Source organism: Phyllostomus discolor, chromosome 4 (assembly GCF_004126475.2).
Source record: "Phyllostomus discolor isolate MPI-MPIP mPhyDis1 chromosome 4, mPhyDis1.pri.v3, whole genome shotgun sequence".
Taxonomy (NCBI): Eukaryota; Metazoa; Chordata; class Mammalia; order Chiroptera; family Phyllostomidae; genus Phyllostomus; species Phyllostomus discolor.
The window spans coordinates 187461972-187480050 of record NC_040906.2 but is presented as its reverse complement, the minus strand read 5'-3'; the positions used below and the strand labels follow the sequence as shown (position 1 = coordinate 187480050).

Below are 18079 nucleotides of genomic sequence, written 5' to 3'. Positions count from 1 at the left end.
CTGTTTATTCTCTTTTTCCTGACGTTAGGTCATAGACGATCCAAGGCCCTTTCAAAACTCGCAGAGAGAGTCTGGTTTCTGGGTTGCAGTAACTGACACCGACTCTCCTCTGATAGACAATACGGAGCATAGGCAGGAAGCGCAGCGAGCTGGCTCACTACCATTAACCCGGGGGGTCTCAAGCGTGCCCTAGAGAAGGCGGCTTATCTCTAATGTGCGGACATCAGTATGTTTCATCTCTACACTACTTACGTCATTTCCTTTGGCAAGTGAGCGAGAAGCCTTGATTCCCGGAGCATGCCGATTGTAGAGCGCCAGTGGTGATTCTCCAGCACTGACATGTTCTAGAAAGAAAATGAAAGTAAGTGAGAGAGAAGCTAGATACTGATCTTTCATGCTGAACACAGCTTCACTAAGGCCAGTATTTCCTCTCTTTGATGACAAACAGGCAGACTGGAAAAGAAACACAAAATAAAACCACCACAGGGCCCATTTTTCAAGGCCGCAATGATGAAGGGAGAGCGGCCCTTGCTGACCCTACAGTGGAGGACTGAATGAGGATCTACTTCTAATGTCATTCACTCCTGCCTCAGCCTTTTTGTGTGCGTGTTTAAAAAAATTGTGTTTATTTATTTTCAAAGAGAGAGGAAGGGCAGGAGAAAGAGAGGGAAAGAAACATCGATGTGAGTGAGAAACTTCAATTGGTTGCCTCCTGTATATGCCCTGACCAGAGACCAAACCTGCAACCAAGGCATGTGCCCTGACTGGGAATCGAACCGGTGACCCTTTGTTTTATGGGACTATGCCCAACCAACTGAGCCACTCTGGTTGGGGCTTGACCCCTGTTTTTAATAGCTTGGTCAGGCAACAATCAATGTAGAAGGAAGAAAGAGAAGCAGATACAAATAGGCACTAATGGATACCATGGGGCTATGTGCATCAAAGAAGCCAAGATTATACTAGTCGAGCAAGCAGAGGCAGGCCTCACAGCCTCTAGTCTGATCTATGGCACTGACCGTTGTTTTCCAACACTCATAAGAAACTTTCTCTGTAAACCCCTGGGCAGCTGGTGATGCCCTCAGACTTCTGAGTCCCAGTCCATAAATACAGTTTTGATTTGGTGGGTTTGTGCTGATTAATTTTTATGTACACTGAAGTTTGAGAGCCACTGCCATGGCGGCAGCTCTGCTGGTAACCTTTGTGACCTGGCACATTGGCATTTAGCCCAGTGGGTCTCAGTTTGAATCTACAATTGCTTCCTTGTTCAATTATCTTGATATTTCTTTCCTTGTAGGAACCTCTACTATGTTCAGTCTCTGCTTTGACCTTACTGTTATCTTAAATATGCTGCTAATCTGAACATTAGCTATTTAGATAATGATTAGTTCCTACAATCCAGTGTTTTTTCTAATTAGCAAACATCATGGCCTTAGCTCTGACTTGATACATGTAGAATGGAATGCTTCCAACGCCCTGGAAAATGTTTTGCTCTATTTTCTTATTTGTGTATTACTCCTCTATTTTGTTTCAAGAGGGGTTATAAACTTAGGAAAAATACAGGAAGATAGCATTCATTAAAAGTGAGGCGAGAATACACAATTCTGCTTACATGAGCACCTAGAGTAGTCAGATTCACGGAGACAGAAAGGATGGCGATTGCCGGGGCTGCAGGGGTTATTATTTAATGGGCACAGAGCTGCTGTCCTGCAAGATAAAAAGGGTCCTAGAGAGGGATGGCGGTGGTGATTGCACAGCAACGTAAATGTACACTGAAAATGGTGAAGATGGCAAAGTTTATTGTTATTGGGCCACAATGAAATGAAAAGGTGAGGGGAAAGAGGCAAAGAGAACAATGTGGAAACTACATAGAGCCTGGAGAAAGACTGAAAAATATTCCCTCATTATGCACCCCATCTAAGCTGAGCCGCCACATAATGCTCCACTTCTTCAGGAAACGAGAAACGAGAACCTCTGTGAGTAACACAATCAAGGATCTACCAGGGAACAATGAGGTTCAAGAACACTACCACTATTTTTGGTTCTAAACCCAGACAGCAATTTCTGTCTAGGACTTTGTAGAATTGAGTTTCACGAGGCAAGATACTTATAGTGACCCTCTGTATAGGCTGTTTTACTGCTATTCATTTCTCTCCTTGCCAAGGAGTCATTATGTGTTACTTATCACCCGACTGTGTTGGAACCAGTGATGAGATTTTGCTATTTTTATCAACTGGTCTATTACCTCTTTTTGGGCATGAGCCACACACAACAAAAGAGAATGTTTATTAGAAGTAACATCCTAGACTAATTTGTTTTGACCATAAAGATTTATGAGAGCAGAGAGTGGTAGGTCAGTGTGATGTAACAGATGTTCTATCTTGTGGTGACATTTAATTCGTAACTCATGAGTGTTCACTTGCAAGGCTAATTCAAGTAGATATGGAAATGAGTGTCTTCATGTGAGTTTTTCAAGGGGCTGGAAAATGGTAACAAGCCGTAATGATAAATGACACCATCTCTCTGATGAGTGGAACAAAAGTGTCTGGAAGATTGCTTTAAGCATTGTTATTTATGCCAGCCTGATTTAAGATCTTCATTAATCATCTTCCCAAAGACAGAATAAAAGGATACTTGGGAAATTTGCTGGTAGAGCCATATTTGGAGATGAATACCAGGGAAATGGCATGAAATTGAGTGGGCCCGGAAGCTGGCACAGAATGAACGACAATAGAAGACACGATTATAAACACAGCCTCTCTGGGAGCAGTCTCTATAAATAAAAGCTTGTTTTGGCTGGAACTGGGTTGGAAGTAGGGGTACCTCACTGGATTCTAGAGAACAAGAAAGGGTCGCATGGGGAGAAGGAACTAACATTTACGAAGCACCCAGTTTACATGGTCTCATTTAATCTTTATATAACTCTCCACTATTTTTATCATTAACTCACAGGTAATAAAGTTTCAGGTTTCTCTGGGAGGTCACATGGCTAGTGAGTGGCTGAGGGAGGACTTAAACCCAGGTCTGCCAGTTGTCGGGACTGAAGCTTTGCACACGGCCCTTGCTGCCTCCCAAGAATTTCCCCTGTGCAGCCACATTGGAGCCTTCAGAAGCCTGAAATTTACACACTGATAATGCTTATAGTGACGTTCATTCTTCCAAAGATTATGTATAGTTGCTGCTTTAAAAGCCTATCTATGGTGGATTGCTCTCATCAGATGTTAGCTTCCGCACACTCCCTGGAATCTTTCCCTCCAAATTTGGTTTCATTGCGAAAACCCTGTGGTCTGAAGGTAATGAGTTGAGTAGCTTTAGGCCGTGTTGGGGGAGAAGTCATCCCACAGCCCCTCTCAGCCCTCACCTCCAATCAGTCTCTGAGGCTTGTTGGTTCCTCCACCATGACATCACTTATACCCATCCCTTCCTTTCACTGCCATGATCTGATTGCAGTGCTTTATCGTCCTCCTTAATGCTCCTTCCTTCAATCCATCCTCCCTAAAGCTGCCAGAATGTGACTTGTTGATTTGACAGGATTTCCTACCATCTCCCTAATCAATGGTTGAAATATAAACTAATATATTCTGAGTGCTAATGTTACACCAGGTGCTACAGCGGGCATGGAGGATCCACAGGCTAGTAAGGCAAAGCTGCTGCCCTGGAGGAGTTCTCCCAACTCCACCCTGCCACACCATTGGCTCTTCTGCATTTCTGCTCCAAGCGCCACAGTAGTTTCTGCTCCAAGAGCCACAGCAGTCCTCTATCAGATAAGTGAAGCCCAGCTCCTGAGCTCAGCATTCAGGGCTCTCTGAAAATTGTCCCAACTACCATTCTGTTCCCATATATTTGAAAAAAATTCAAGACCTTTACCTTTCTTTTCCTATGTAGCTCTTACAGTCCAGATAAGTGACACCATATTAATAAGACTATAATTTATTATTGATAAATGTGAATCAATGTGAATGGCCTTTGGCCAGTTCTGGCCTCCCAAGGTGGGTTTTTTTTTTTAATCTTAAAAAAATCTCTTTCTCTATGTTTACTTGTTAAACTACCACCTGTTTTTCAAAGTCCACTTCAAATATGCCATCCATAAAGCCATCTGGAAATCATTCCAGTCAGAGCCAAACTTGCTGTCCTCCGAGTTCTGTAGCTTTCTTTTGGCGCGGCTCAAGGCCCGATCCCTGCCGGACTCAGTCCCACTGATGTGTATAAGAGGTGTTTATGTACTTCCCTTTCTTCTTACTAAATCATAAGCTACATGTGAGTAGGAAGCCTGCCTTGTTCCTTTGTGTCCACTGAACTTGAGGTCTTGCACAGAGAAAACACCTTCTTTCTTTCTTTTAAGTTGCAAATTAAGTTGCTGAACAAATGACTTGATTTCATTCAATAAACATATTGTGTATGTTCCAGGCACCGTAACATGTGCTTGAAATACATCAGTGAGCAAAAACAGACAAGGAACTGGTGGTGGCAGGGATGGGGAGAGGCAGATAATAAACAATAAGCATAATAAATACTTTAATTCTGGGGAAAAGTTGTATAGCATCTCGGAAGACAGTAAATGCACAGACCAAAGGAAAAGAAGAGCAGAATAGGGGGAATTGGAGAGACTTTGGTAAGGTAGTTGGGGGAAGAGGTATGATTTGAAATGACTTGAAGGCAGGAGGGAGCTAGCTATGATGCTGTCTGGGGAAGAGTGTTTCAGAGGAGACAGCTGGAGTCAAGGCCCTGGGGTGGGGGTTGGGCGGGGCGGGGTGTTGGGCAACAGCCCTGAGGTCAATGTACAGAGTGAGAGGGGAAGTATTAGGACAGGAAGTTAGAGAGTCAGTGAGAGACCAGGTCATATATGGCCTTCTGGCCATTTTAACGATTTTGATTTTTATTCTGAGAGAGATAAGGAACCACTGCAGGAGTTTGAGAAGAATGAAATCACACGACTTAGAGTTTAAATAAGGTCAACTTTGCTTCTACATTGAAAACAGACTTTGGTAGGGGTAAAGGTTGAAGCAGGCGTAGAAGGCTGTTTGGGGCTGACAGCAGCCAACCAGGCACGAGGTGACAGAGGCTTGGACAGGGCGGTGGCGGTGGTGAGAGTGGTTGGTTTCTGGATCTGTAAGACTTCAAAGTGTCTGGACTGAGCAAGTGGCAGGGTGGCAGGACCACCGCCTGTGATGGGAAGGCTGCGGATGGAGCGGGGTTAGAGGACTTCAGTGCTGGCCATGTTGCGATACCGATTAGGCACATGGACATGAAATAACCAAAGTAGTAACAACAAGAAAAGGAAAACGGAACAGTCACACAAGCGTGGTAGTGATCATGGTTTAGAGGGAAAATGTAACATAAAGGGAAAGACTGAGCCGATTAATCATTTTGAAAGTCTCAGGTTTAAGATCAAGCATCCTGTGTGTTCATCCCCTAAATCCATTTTCTGTTCCTACTTATTCACAGAACCTCATTTTTTGATGGTCTCATGGCTGTCTAGTATAAAGAGAACATTTCCCAGCCTCCTTTACAAATTAGGTGCAATCCTTTGGCTAAATTCTGAGCCATTAGATGAAAGTAGAAATGTTGTGTGGGATTTCCAGGGAGATTGTTGAAAAGGACCTGACTCATCTGGGAGAGCCCCCCACCGGCGCTTCCCCCCAACCCCCCCCCAACCCCCCGTAGGGCCCCACTGTTTGGAACTCAGCAGGAATGGCTAGAGCACCAGCAGCTGTCTTGGGCAATGAAGACAAGTGTCACACTCTAGAGATGACAGGTGGCAGAACTCGAAGGATCCCTGGTCCCTCATCCTTAATTTTGTGAGGCTGCCATGCCTCCTCTGGACTACCAACCTCCAAACCTGTTTTATGAAGGATAGAAATAAATTTCCCTCCCTGTTTAAGTCACTAACACACTGGGTCGGTTATTTAAAGTTATTTTGTCTTCCATATCATTCTGAAAAAGTTAATGAGAAAAACTTAATGTCTTGATCTGTAATAGCACTTAGTTTTTTTTTTTTTAAGATTTTATTTATTTATTTTTAGAGAGGAAAGGAAGGGAGAGAGAGAGAGAGAGAGAGAGAGAGAGAGAGAAAGAGAGAGACACATCAATGTGCGGTTGCTGGGGGTTCTGGCCTGCAACCCAGGAATGTACCCTGGCTGGGAATTGAACCTGGGACACTTTAGTTCCCAGCCGGCGCTCAATCCACTGAGCTACGCCAGCCAGGGCGCACTTAGTTTTTTTATAAGAATGATAATAATTTATAATTTCAAAAAAGAGTGAGGAGAAATAACCTTAAAGTCAAAAACAGAGGTGTGAGTGCAAGCTCACTCAGAACACACACGCGCACACATGTGCACACACTTCTTTTTTCTGAGATAAACCATTAACTGCTGGTAGGAAAGCCTTTCCTGAGGCTCCAGACAGAACTGACAGCTTCCTCTTCTAGCTCCATACCCCCAACTCAAGCCTCTTCTCGGGCCCCTCAAACACTGTGTAATAACTTTGTTCGCTGGCTTTGCTGTTGTGTCAGTCATCTCCACAGGTGTGTTCACTTAGTCTCGAAAACAGTTTTGAAAAACTATGCTCTCTCCGTACTTTTAGAATTGATATGTAAAATCACAGATTTCAATGGCAACAAAAGATGTGATGTCTGGCGCATTTGTGAATATCGTATTTTAATATAAAGTCATCACAACACTCTTTGATGTGTTACATGTATCTGATGGCATTTAATGCCCATTTACTACCCATTGGAAAAACATGAAAAGTTTATATTTTAAGTCAGAAATTTAAAATTGATTCTTTTCTCTCTAGAACTTAAATTTCCATTCTATTTCTCCATAGAATTTTATTTAACATATTTTATGTGCGTACAATTCTTTTATTGTCACCCTTTCCCATTTCTTTACAACAAAAATAAGTATATACATTGAAATTTTAACTTAACAAATTTTCCTAACATCATTTTCTAAGTAGTAAATGTTTTCAAGCTTGAGTTTACAATGCAATGGTTATTAGCAACTGATCAAAATACATGTGTATTACAGATTTGAAAAAAATAATTTGCTTAACGATAAAAATTTATTGGACACACATGTATTTATGAGACGTCTGGAAAAGTTATAGTTCCTCAGTTACAGGAGACTTCCTTTAATATTTTCTGCTGTTCCTTCAGTATTTTCTCACACTGAGGTAGTCCACAACATTGGCCTACCACAATTGGAGTGATATGCAATACATGTGGCGGGTATGAGCTCTGTTATTGTTTTGTGAAGTGGGAACAGGGTGACTGTGAAAGAGGGGTGGAAAAGCAGACCTGGCTTGACTGCCCTGCAAGCACTTGGGAGGCAGGTCAGTTTAAGGACCTGAAAACGGATTCGTTAGCACTATGCACTCCCATGTGCCCCTGGGAAAGTCTCGGTGTAGCCCCACGGGCACACACGCCTCATCTGAAAACAGCTGCCATGCATGACTGCCACTGAGAACACAGAGCATATCTTATTCATCTTTGTGCCCCAGCATGTGGCACAGTGCCACTTAATAAGTAAATATTTCTTGAGTGGATACTGAATAATTAATTTCTGAAACCTAAAGGTTCAGTAGCTGCAAAAGTTTAAGTAACAGCTAACAGCAAAAGAATCCTGCTAAAGTTCTGGTTAATAGCCGACAGAAGCCAGACGTGGGATCTTTTGTTGGGAAATAATTACAGCAAAAAGCTCTCTTCTACTCAACCACAGACAGGATCAGGTCAATGACTCTAGTACCAACATGCATCAGGTAGAATTTGTCAATTACAAGATAAAAAGTAAGTCATTACAAGGCATTTTTCAATTAACACTTCTCATTCTTCATGGTGTAGGGTAGCAAGAATGTAATGATCATTTAAAGAAAAAGAAGACTTTTAGGACAAAGATATGTCCAAGACGAGATGAAAAGGGTGAGTTTGAGATGTCAGAGAGTTCAGGCAATGTAGAGGGAATAGATTTCATTAAAACAGACATGTGTTGAAGGCCTGTAAGCAAGAGGGACATTATATCTTCCTTCCTGATTTTTAATCATTGAAAAGGATCACTTTCTAATATATTACACATTTTACTTAATTACTTTCTGTTTCCCCTGGTAGAAAATGGGGATTTTTACTTGTTTTGTTCATCTCCTTCATTTCCAGCACCTGGCATGTATTAAGCACTCAATGAGCATTTGTTGAATGAATAAAGGAATGAGTGATTGATTTGGGACTCAGAAAGTAGTTCAGACTGGATGATGCAGAGATGCCTCACTGAGTAATGATGGGAAGTGAAACTGGGAAGTGTAGCAGGCTCAGATCATAGCAGGACTTGTACAGTGTTAAGACATTTGGACTTAATCCTGAGGACAATGGGTTTTTGAGCAGGCATCTATGGGTCAGATTTGAGTTTCTGCAGAGGAAAGGTAGGAGCTGGGCCAGCCTGAATGTAGACAAGGCAAGAAAGATGTTGGGCCCCTGCACCCAGGCTGGGACCTACTGGCGTCTCATAGGGAACGGCCAGTGTTAACTGAGCCCCACTCACAGGGGGGCGGCTTTGCTGCTCCAGGCCCATCTGGCTTTCACAGTAGCTCAAAGAACAATATCAGTAAAAGGCAGATATGAAATAAAGAAGAAAATCATCAGAAATGCCCATGGATATCCAAACACAGGTTGAGATGATACGTTTTACTATCCATTGACATCCAGCACTGTTTTGGAATCCCACTCTGGGTACCACATCTGTTTCCCTTTAAGAGCATCGGCTCAGCAATTTCCCGTTATCCTGATGACATTTGTTCTAGGGTTGTCACCTCTTCAGACCTTCAGTTTAAAAAAATCTTTATCTTGAAGTTGAAAGAGTATATATCTACCTGTGTGTCCAAAAATCCCTATTAGCATTTTAATTTGGAAAAAATGAAATCCTTAAAACTCCTACAGCAAAACCTTTATTTTCCTTTGTGTCTGAATTATGAAGTATTATCCACCCTAAGAACAAAACAACACTTTTGTTCTAAATAACAACACATCTGGCATTCAATAAACTATCAACACAGGGTTTCAAATTAAATCAAGAGTCTATTTGTCAAAGAAAATCTGGCAGAGCAGATTTGCTGTCATACGAGGCAGCTTTAAACTGTTGGTTCCCTTCTCCCCCATAGTGGACACTTTCTTTGATTAAAATACTCAGGGTGATATTTGATAAACTGAGTCCGGTGTACAACCGGAGTCAGAGTTAATTAGTCTTTTAAACCAGAGGATACAGGAAGAAAAACACCAAGAACGTGATCTGTGTTTTCATTTTTAATTGCTCACAAAAGAGAGAAGCAAGACCCTAGGAGATACTGCAGGGGCTGAGTTCTTCCCTAGCAAGCCAAGTGGTCTCTCTGGCTATGCTGCAGGAGTCCCAGCCCAGGAGGTCTCAGATGAAGTCAAGCTCCTTAAGTCCTAAACAAGACCTTGACCTTTGAAGAAACGACAGCACTGCCACGTTTGCTGCCTGTTTGAGGACACCTCTCTTTTGTCTGATCTACACCTGCCCACGTCACTGCTCCGAGAATAAGGAGCCTGGGCATCCATCGCTGCCCGAGGGGCAGGGCTGCGTTCAGATGAGGGCCACGGACATGCCACATACCAGCCACCTCACCATCAATAGCAGACACTTTAAAAAGAAGAAAGTCAAATTTGAGCCTCCTTTTTACAACTTTCACGCTACTTGCCCCTAACAGCTTTCCCACTGCAGAAACCATGAGGTTGTGTACAATCTCTGCAGTTGTTTGCTTGAGTAGAGGTCATAGGACCATGTGGAAAGAACATTTCTCCGGGTTCTGTCAACTTCATATTTATGGTTCTGAGTCATTAGAATAAAAAGTGATTAAAAATACTGTCCTTCCTCTAAGTGTTTGTGATAAGTGGCTAAAAAAAGAGATTATAAACTTCTGCAAGATGGTATAAAATGTAATAAATGTAATGTCTTATAGAGCCATTAATTATTTTATTCATTAAGTTGCTCTGCTGCTGGTTAAATATAGTTGGACTCTATCAAAAGGAATTAAATTTTAAACTGAACTGAAAATTATTTCTTTTGCAATTGTAACAACCAGTGTGGTATCTGATGTGATGCTTACCCTGCCCTGCTGCTGAGCCCATGTGGGGGGTGGGTTAGAGGATAGAGGGACAGAAGGTAAATGTGGGCTTCTGTCCTTCACATGCTCTTTTCCCTCTCAGTCCGCCACGGACACCTGGGTTGTTTCTGGTCTGATGAGAGACGTGCCAGGTGGAAGTGCCTTGATCACCTTCATGTTGAGCTTGGGTTGGCAGTTCAGCTAGTAAGTCCGGCTCAGACAGCCAACGAGGGGAGAGAGCCCCCTGACCCGGCCTTCACTCCAGCTGCCCTGGCTCTCTCTTTATATCAGGGCAGAAGCACAGGCTGGGCATTACACAATGAGCTTATTTATCCAAACTAAAAGAACACAGCCAGCCAAAGGAGGGAGAGGAAGCCCTCTTCCATTTCATCTCATTCATAGTAAGTCTGGATTGTAGCAGTCACGCACAGTTGTTTTCAAAGCCACGTGATTCCCGGCACATCTTCTCTATTTTGTTCTCGTTACCCAAATGTGTGTGCGTGTTCCTGTATAATTTTTGTGTATATATATTCATAATATATATAATGTGTATATATTTTCACTCATTATCACGGTTCTTAATATTTTCTGAACTATGTTATAACTCATTTTAAAATATGAGTCTAAGTGATGGATCCTCCCTCTACAAAGATGCGTGTAGGCACATACTCAAAACCAGCACTGAATTTACTGAAAGCTCATTTATGTCTCATCCAACAGGCCCTTGGTGGGCTAAAAGGCTGCATTTCCAAAAATTTTAAAAACATCATGTGTTGTTAATGGTTTTGTTCAGCTCATATGCTACGTACCGTGGATTTTCCCCTTGAAATTGAAAACCCGAGGAGTTATGCCAGGTCCTCATCTACAGCCTCATCTGCAGAGTGGGGATTTTCTGACACAGGTCCTACAGCTAATCCACAGTTTCCACTAAAGACAGAATGTACACTTAATCATAACATCCACTATGTCAGAGACACGGACCCGAGAGCGAGGTTTGCTCGCGGCAGGACTCCGCCCAGCTGAAGTTCACAGGGACAGCCCACTTTCAGCTACTATGGACCTGTGGGTTTAATCCCAAAGCACACCATCTTGTGCCGCCTCTAGTGCTCTCCAAAATGTTACTCAAAATGTTACTCACACTTCACGGCCTAGTCTACTCCATTCTTCCTCCACGAGTTTTTTCCTTTCAGAAACCATTTGCAGAATCACTTACTGTCTTCCCACCACGTTTGTTTGTACACCAGCTCCACTGTGGAGTGCTGAGCAAAGTCTCTCCTGCTTGCAGTAACTTGTCCCTAGTCCTCTTGTCTCCCTCAAAGCAACAGGATGACCTGGCAGGGCACTCTTAGTCTCCTGCATACAGTAGGTGGTTAATATGAGTTTTAGAGGCAGTATGTACAGTGCTTGGGTCCTGCAGCTCTGGAGACAAGAGACTTGACTTTCAATCCCAGCTTTGCCACTAATTAGCTGTTTAGTTTTCAAAAAGACACTTCAACTTCCTAAGTATCAATTTTCTTCTTTCTGCAAATAGGCACAATAATCATACCCACCTAACTGAGCTATTGTAAAGATTAAATAATAAAATACATTAAAAGCATTTAGCACAGCATTTGAATCATAGTGAATGTTGAATAAAGGTTAGTTACATAATTTGTTAAACTAAATTTTACAGGGAATTTACCTTTTGGGAGTTCCTTCAGAAAGCCAATAGCAGTATATAGCCAAATAGTAAAGGCAGAATAAATTTGGGGGCAGAATTGAAATCTCATTTGCCTGATAAAAGTTTCATTTTTCATCCTAGCCAGTTCTAGGGTTTTGGAAGTAACTTGATGACACTGTGTGATATTGGTTTGCCTTCAGCATTGTTTCTGGAACAGAAAGACATGGATCTCCAGCCTGGGAGAGATCTAAGACCAGTCGAGGAGGGCACTGGCAAAGACAGTATCGTAAATGTGGTGTTTGCGTCCTGTATCCTAGATTCTCTCCAGTCATTATCAAAGGGTCTTTTTCTTCCCTCTCAAAGTAGCCATGCAGATCAGATGCTGATACATTCACTGCTAGAAAAATTAATGGCTCGCTTTATTATAGTAATATCTTTGGATACACAAAGGGGGAAAATGGTGGGGGAGAAGGGGGACATCTGTAATAGTGTCAAAAATTTTAAAAAAAGCAAGAAAGGGAAGGGATTCTCCAAAGAGCACATGTGTATAACCGGTGTACACAGACCACAGTGTGGGGATGGCCAGAGGGGGCTGGGGCTGGGGCTGGTGGGGAGGTGGGGACAGGGGGAGGGAGGAATGGGGACATCTGTAATAGTGTCAATAATAAAAATAAAGAAAAACCACAAACTCTCCTTTAAAATGTTTTAGCTATATGCATATCTTTAGCTGGCTCCTTAAACCTTTTTTAAACTGGGATGAAGTTATCCTGGATTTTGCACATCTGAGTTTGAACAAATGTCTGAAGGTAGAAATGATATTTTATTCTAGTTTGTACTTCTAGATCCTAGTATATCATCCAATAGATGCAATAAGTAGTTGCTGATTAAAAATATACAAAATTATATGTTGCATTGAAAAGGCTGTAGAATTTGTTTCTGTTGGAATATTTATTTTAAACATACAGATTAAAGCAAAAATTGTTAAAGAATATTTGTACTTGAAAAGTTTGAGTAAAGAATTAATTTTTGAGAACACTTAGTATCTAAAGAAGATAAATGGGAGTATCGTGCTTTTGAGAATCAATTTTTGTTAATTGGCAGTGAGTGCTTAATTTCATTATTTATGTCTGTAACATCTGGCATATTTCTTTCTGACTTCTGTCTCAGTGTGAGTTTATTGTGTGTTTTATACATACTACATGTCACAGGACAGCTGCATGACCCTCATTTTTATGTGCACATCACCCAGCAGCAGTAGATACTCTGAAACTCCACGGATGTGATTTATTCGATGATGAGAAATTAGAATTATGTAAGCCCTTACATTATTTGGGAGTAAATTAAGTAGCCAATTGTGTTGATTGATTTCCTTTATATAATAACAGACTTTTGAAAAAGTCAGAGTTGAGAGGAGTAGAGGATTTCCTTGGGGGCTCTGGGTGCAGTCACTCAATTTGCTTTCCCCTGGTCACATGTCTCTGTTTTCCCCAAGCAATAAATTTTGCCTCTGAGATGGATTAGCAAGTTTGCTTTTCAGTTTTTCCTTTTTAGCCCACTCCCCCAAAAGCTTTCTTAGTTCTGTCATTCTGTCCCCACTGCATGGCCGTAACTATCCCAGCTCTGGGTGCTGGCCGACAGCCTGGGGGGCCCAGTGCTGAAATACATACCAGGTGCAGCCATAAACCCTGGAACACCAGTTTCCACCTATGCCAAAAGCTAATCAACTGATGGAGAAAGGCTTTTGAAAATGTTCTAATTGTGCTTTATTGGAAGTAAATGCATCTTTAAGCTGCAGCATCTTGTGTAACACAGCTGCTTTATGGGGATTTGTCAAAAAACCTTTCAGCACTGAATTTTCTCAAAAGCTCTACTAAAATTGAGGTCAATAATTTCCTTGTATGTAAAGATTTTGTGAATGACAACCAAAGGTCTCCAAAGAATCCTGTTGAAAGTTCTGGGAGTAACTCATTTATGATATAGAGTTTAATATCTGAAACCATATCCTGGGGGAAAGTTCTCCTGGCCAGTCTATTCATGCTGCTGGACTATCTTTTCAAACAATAATGTCTACTGTCTTTGATAACATACCTGTGACCTGTGACTCAGAGACCCATAAGGTTCAGAAATGGCCCTAGAGACGTAAGCCTAAATTAGGACTGTGCCTGAGTACTATCATTTGTAGAAGTCCAACAGGGACCGGCTTCAACAGGCCATTACATGTGAGATCATTTCCAGGGAGACAGAAACTCTCAGACCACCAGAGAGTAGTCTCAGAGATGCTACTTGACTTCAAACAATTTCAAACCTTTTTCAGAGCACATGAAATTCCTTGGATATCCTTGTAAACCAATTCAATCTTTCTTGGGGGTCGCCCTGGACCTATTTCAAACCCGTGCTCTTTGGCTGTGGTCATCATTGAGGCTGACCCTGAATGAAGCGGTCCCCAAGACTGAGTGAGATTCAGGCTCCAGGACCGGGTGTAAGGCAGCTGGCTGTCCCATGCCAGGCTCAAGGTGGAGTTCCCTTACCTGATACAGGTTGGCAAGGTGGTGGTTAGTTTTGATCAAAAATGGCTGGTTCACCCCTGGGTGGTCAACGTCGTGTGCCGCTGCGGCCAGCAGTCCCAGCATTTTGTCCAGAGGTGTGAGGAAGCTGGCCAGCTGTTGAAAGAGTCAAACTGGGGCGTTAAGGACTGTGTTTTCACAAATAAGTTAGCATTTGTTTTGCCTACACCAAATCAAATGGAGTATCACAATATTGTCCAGGCCTTTCATCTCCCAGACGTTTACCCTCTGAAGCAGTCCCTGAGGCAACAGTCACGTGCAATCTCAAGAAAAAAGAAAGGACCGTGTGAAAAGTAATTGAGCAAATCAAACTGGGTCGACCATTCTGCTACCCTCCCTTTCCTACTGGCACTGTTTGCTGTTGTGGTTGCTGTTGTGTTGTTGCCTGTTGGCGGGTAGGGAGAAGGCAGAGCCTGAAATCAGTCTTGTTCCTAGAGAAAGCTATAAATGGAGTAAAAGGTTAAGACCAAAGTGATGGACACATTAAAAAATCATATGTGTATCTCAACCATCCACCATATCATTGTCACTTCTTTGATTATGAAGTCGAGAGTGGGTTGAGTTGCAAAATTTGCATGTTTCTTCAATGTGTAGTAAATGGTGGGGGGATGTGTGAGAATCTTTTTTTTTGGTTAGCTAGGAAAACAGGCAAGGGAATGGGAATCCAGTACTAACTTTAAATATGCAACTTTCAGGCTACCTAGAGATAAAAACAAAACCCCAAAACCTTGAATGTCTCTGGGCTATTTTAAATGGATGAGGCATTTACCCAGTTTTGTCTTGGGAATGCTTGTCTGCCGTCTCGATAGTCAGTGGTTGGTGTTAAGCTAATTGAACTAAACGGTCTTGGACTGGAATGCTGTTTTCAAAAACCTTAAGAAAAACTCACCCTATATGTTATATGGCTAAGAAATGCCTCGGTTGTCAGTAATGAGAACTGTTACCATGTTTTTAACTGGGGATTGGTTTATCACATCAGAGCATGCTTGCTAAGAAGTTGTCGACGTTCACAAGTTTTCTTGGGCCTGAATCAGGATGTCCAGTTGCTTTAGGAGAAAATGGAGCTTGAGCCTTAAGATTTGTCAATCAAAAACCATGAGGTGAGAGAATCTTCCCCAAAAATTTCAGTGCTGGTGCTAGTATAGCAAAGATTCAAGACAAAATCGCTAGCTCCTGGGACTGTTGAATATATCTAAGATGTAGACTGTCATGGGGAGGGTTATTTTTGTCCTAATGTAGGCTTTCATACAAATTATGAAAAGGAGCCTCAGAAAATTTGCATCCTCTTTCATGGGTGTTGCAGTTTTCAGAGCTGATGCTGGAACTTCAACATAAAGCACTGTGTTCACATTGTGAACGACCCATAACGCCTATTCTGATATGCGGGGAGGTTTGGGACTCAGCAGGTAGTTGACTTCCCATTTCCAGGTAGCTGAGGCAGCAGCTGGGTCTGGACTTACCTTTGGCTCCTTCAGGTAGCAGTGCATGGCCTGGGTGACATCGGCAGCATGGACGGCATTGTGATACGGGTTTTGGCTGTGGTAATCTTCTTGAACCATGACTAGGAGGCAAACAGATAACTCAATCGGCTAAAACCCAAACAGGAAGGTCGCATGATCTCCGATTTACTGAGGGTCCCTTCTGCTTAAAAATATTAGTGTCTCCAAAATGCGCACCCTGGGGATTCTTTAAAAATGAACATGGCTCAGTAGCTTGGCAGTTCTACTGAGCTGTTTTTAGTGGAGAGGAGGGGGAGGGCAGATGGGAAAAAGGTTAAAGGGATTTGTGAGACCCTTGGGAATCCTCACCACCTTCATAAATCACCCCTTTCTGGCATTCATGAAGGCTTTCATTCATAGGCAAAATAAATATGTAGGAAAAGGACAACTTTATTTCACACTATAGTTTAATTATTTAAGTTTGCTACCATGTATGAATACTGTGCCATAAAAGAAGCTTCCTTTTAAGCAGTGCTAGTAGGTAGCATCAGACTCCTGATGCCCCAAGATGGGTCCACCAGCCAGAGCAAATCTGGGGCTCCTTCAGGCAGATTTCAGTTTACTATGTTGATCCAACTGAGGACTCCGTGGCTGTATTTCCATCTAATTCAGATTAAGTTACCATCTTTCATGCCCTTCTAATCTAAGGCCCAGAGTGCTCTTGGAAAGAAGTAGAGACATAAGCAAGGCAATTTTGGTTTGGTATTTACAGAAGCCACTAGCTTGCTTCAGCTAATAACCAAGGTGATGCTTAGAATGCAATATAATCAGTGTGTATAGAATGTCCAGATTTGCAAGTCTGGCCATATTTTGTCAGCATAGGCTGTGTGTCTGGCTCTGGATTCTGGTGTTATTTTTGTCATCAAATTTTTGCATTTTTCACATGTGTTCTGGGTGCATGCACATTTCCAAAGTATCTGCATTCTTCTTCTTTAGGCAAATCAGCACTGTTGGCCTTAGTCACGGCCATTACTTTGCTCAAGCAATCTAAATTCAATTAGCTTGAGGTTATTTGTGTTTCTGAAACTGAGCCATGTTGTGGCTGGTTTCAAAAATTGCTATCGTGCTTTGTATACCCTTTATTCAGCAGGTTTATTTTACAATTTGAATTCTGGCTTCTTCAGTTATTATTTGTATCAATCAAGTTAGTTAACCCCAAGGATCCTCAGTTTCCTTTTCTATAAAATGAGGGTAACAATAGCTCCGATCTCAAAGGGCTACAGTAAGGATTGAATGTGTTAACGTATGCAAGTCCTTAGAAGAGTTCCCAGCACCGAAAAGCCTGGTTGTTGCTACTGTTGCTGTTGTCATTGTCACTATCATTCTACTCTGGATGGCATCAAGCTAGCTTCTGAATTCAACACACAGCCATGGGGTAAGTCAAAGATGCCAGAAACACGCTAAGTGACAACAGAAAGTCATGTGATTAAAAACGCGCCCTGGATAGTTCATTCACTGGCAGATGAGTAAGAATGTACACAAAGTCAGATGAGAACCGGGCTGCTTTTCATAGAGTGATGGTGGCGATAAGTGGAAAGAGGGTGGTCTTCCAAATCAGGGACACCTGGGCTCTGACAATTGTAGGTTGCTGACTGTGAGCAAGATACGGAATCTCTTTGTACTCCTTCTTCACTGTGGACCAAATGGTGGTTATAATGCCCAACTTGCAGGATTGTTGAAATGATTAGAAATGACATACCAACAGCATCCAGCCTATAGTGGGTGCTACATAAATGGTAGTTTTTATTATTTAAAAAATCTATTGAAGATATGCAGCAATTCATGTCTGTATTAGGATTATTTGAGGCATACATATCTTACTGGAATTTTGTTGATATGTGAATAGATCAGTAACTTCTCTGACTACATGCTCTTGTCGATTTTCTTTGTATAGTCTTTATCTACTGCAAGCACAACTAATTAAGAAATGACCTGTCAGTGATTTAAATGGGTAAACTGTAGATTAAAATTAGGATGAGATAATTTAAGATTAATACGAAGTCTTCCTCTACCATGCTCTGACTCCTGCCAGTTTATATTAAAGAATATTATGGACTGCCATTACTTAGGGGAAAGGAGGTAGGAAGGTGAACTGCAATAATGAAAAAGACTTACCTAAAAACCTGTGTAAGGTCACCATGTCTAACTTGAAATGCTGAATGAGTCCATGGATGTTGAAGAGGTGGCAGAGCAGTGTTACCAGGCTGTTTCCTGGTGGGAGACAGTCGCCAATTGTGACTCGTTTTTAG

At 42.0% G+C, this 18079-nt stretch overlaps 1 protein-coding gene across 3 annotated transcripts in view; it reads right to left on the bottom strand.

Moving 5' to 3' along the window:
* PDE7B (phosphodiesterase 7B) overlaps nt 1-18079 on the bottom strand; it is a 295725-nt gene that overhangs the window by 17445 nt on the left and 260201 nt on the right. For all 3 annotated transcript variants that reach the window (XM_028509574.2, XM_028509572.2, XM_036024756.1), the window contains 4 exons: nt 17946-18041; nt 15792-15892; nt 14296-14427; nt 253-344 (listed from right to left, as the gene is read on the bottom strand). In XM_028509574.2, coding sequence (XP_028365375.1) covers nt 253-344; nt 14296-14427; nt 15792-15892; nt 17946-18041 — 421 coding nt within the window. The remainder of the gene's footprint in view (nt 1-252; nt 345-14295; nt 14428-15791; nt 15893-17945; nt 18042-18079) is intronic.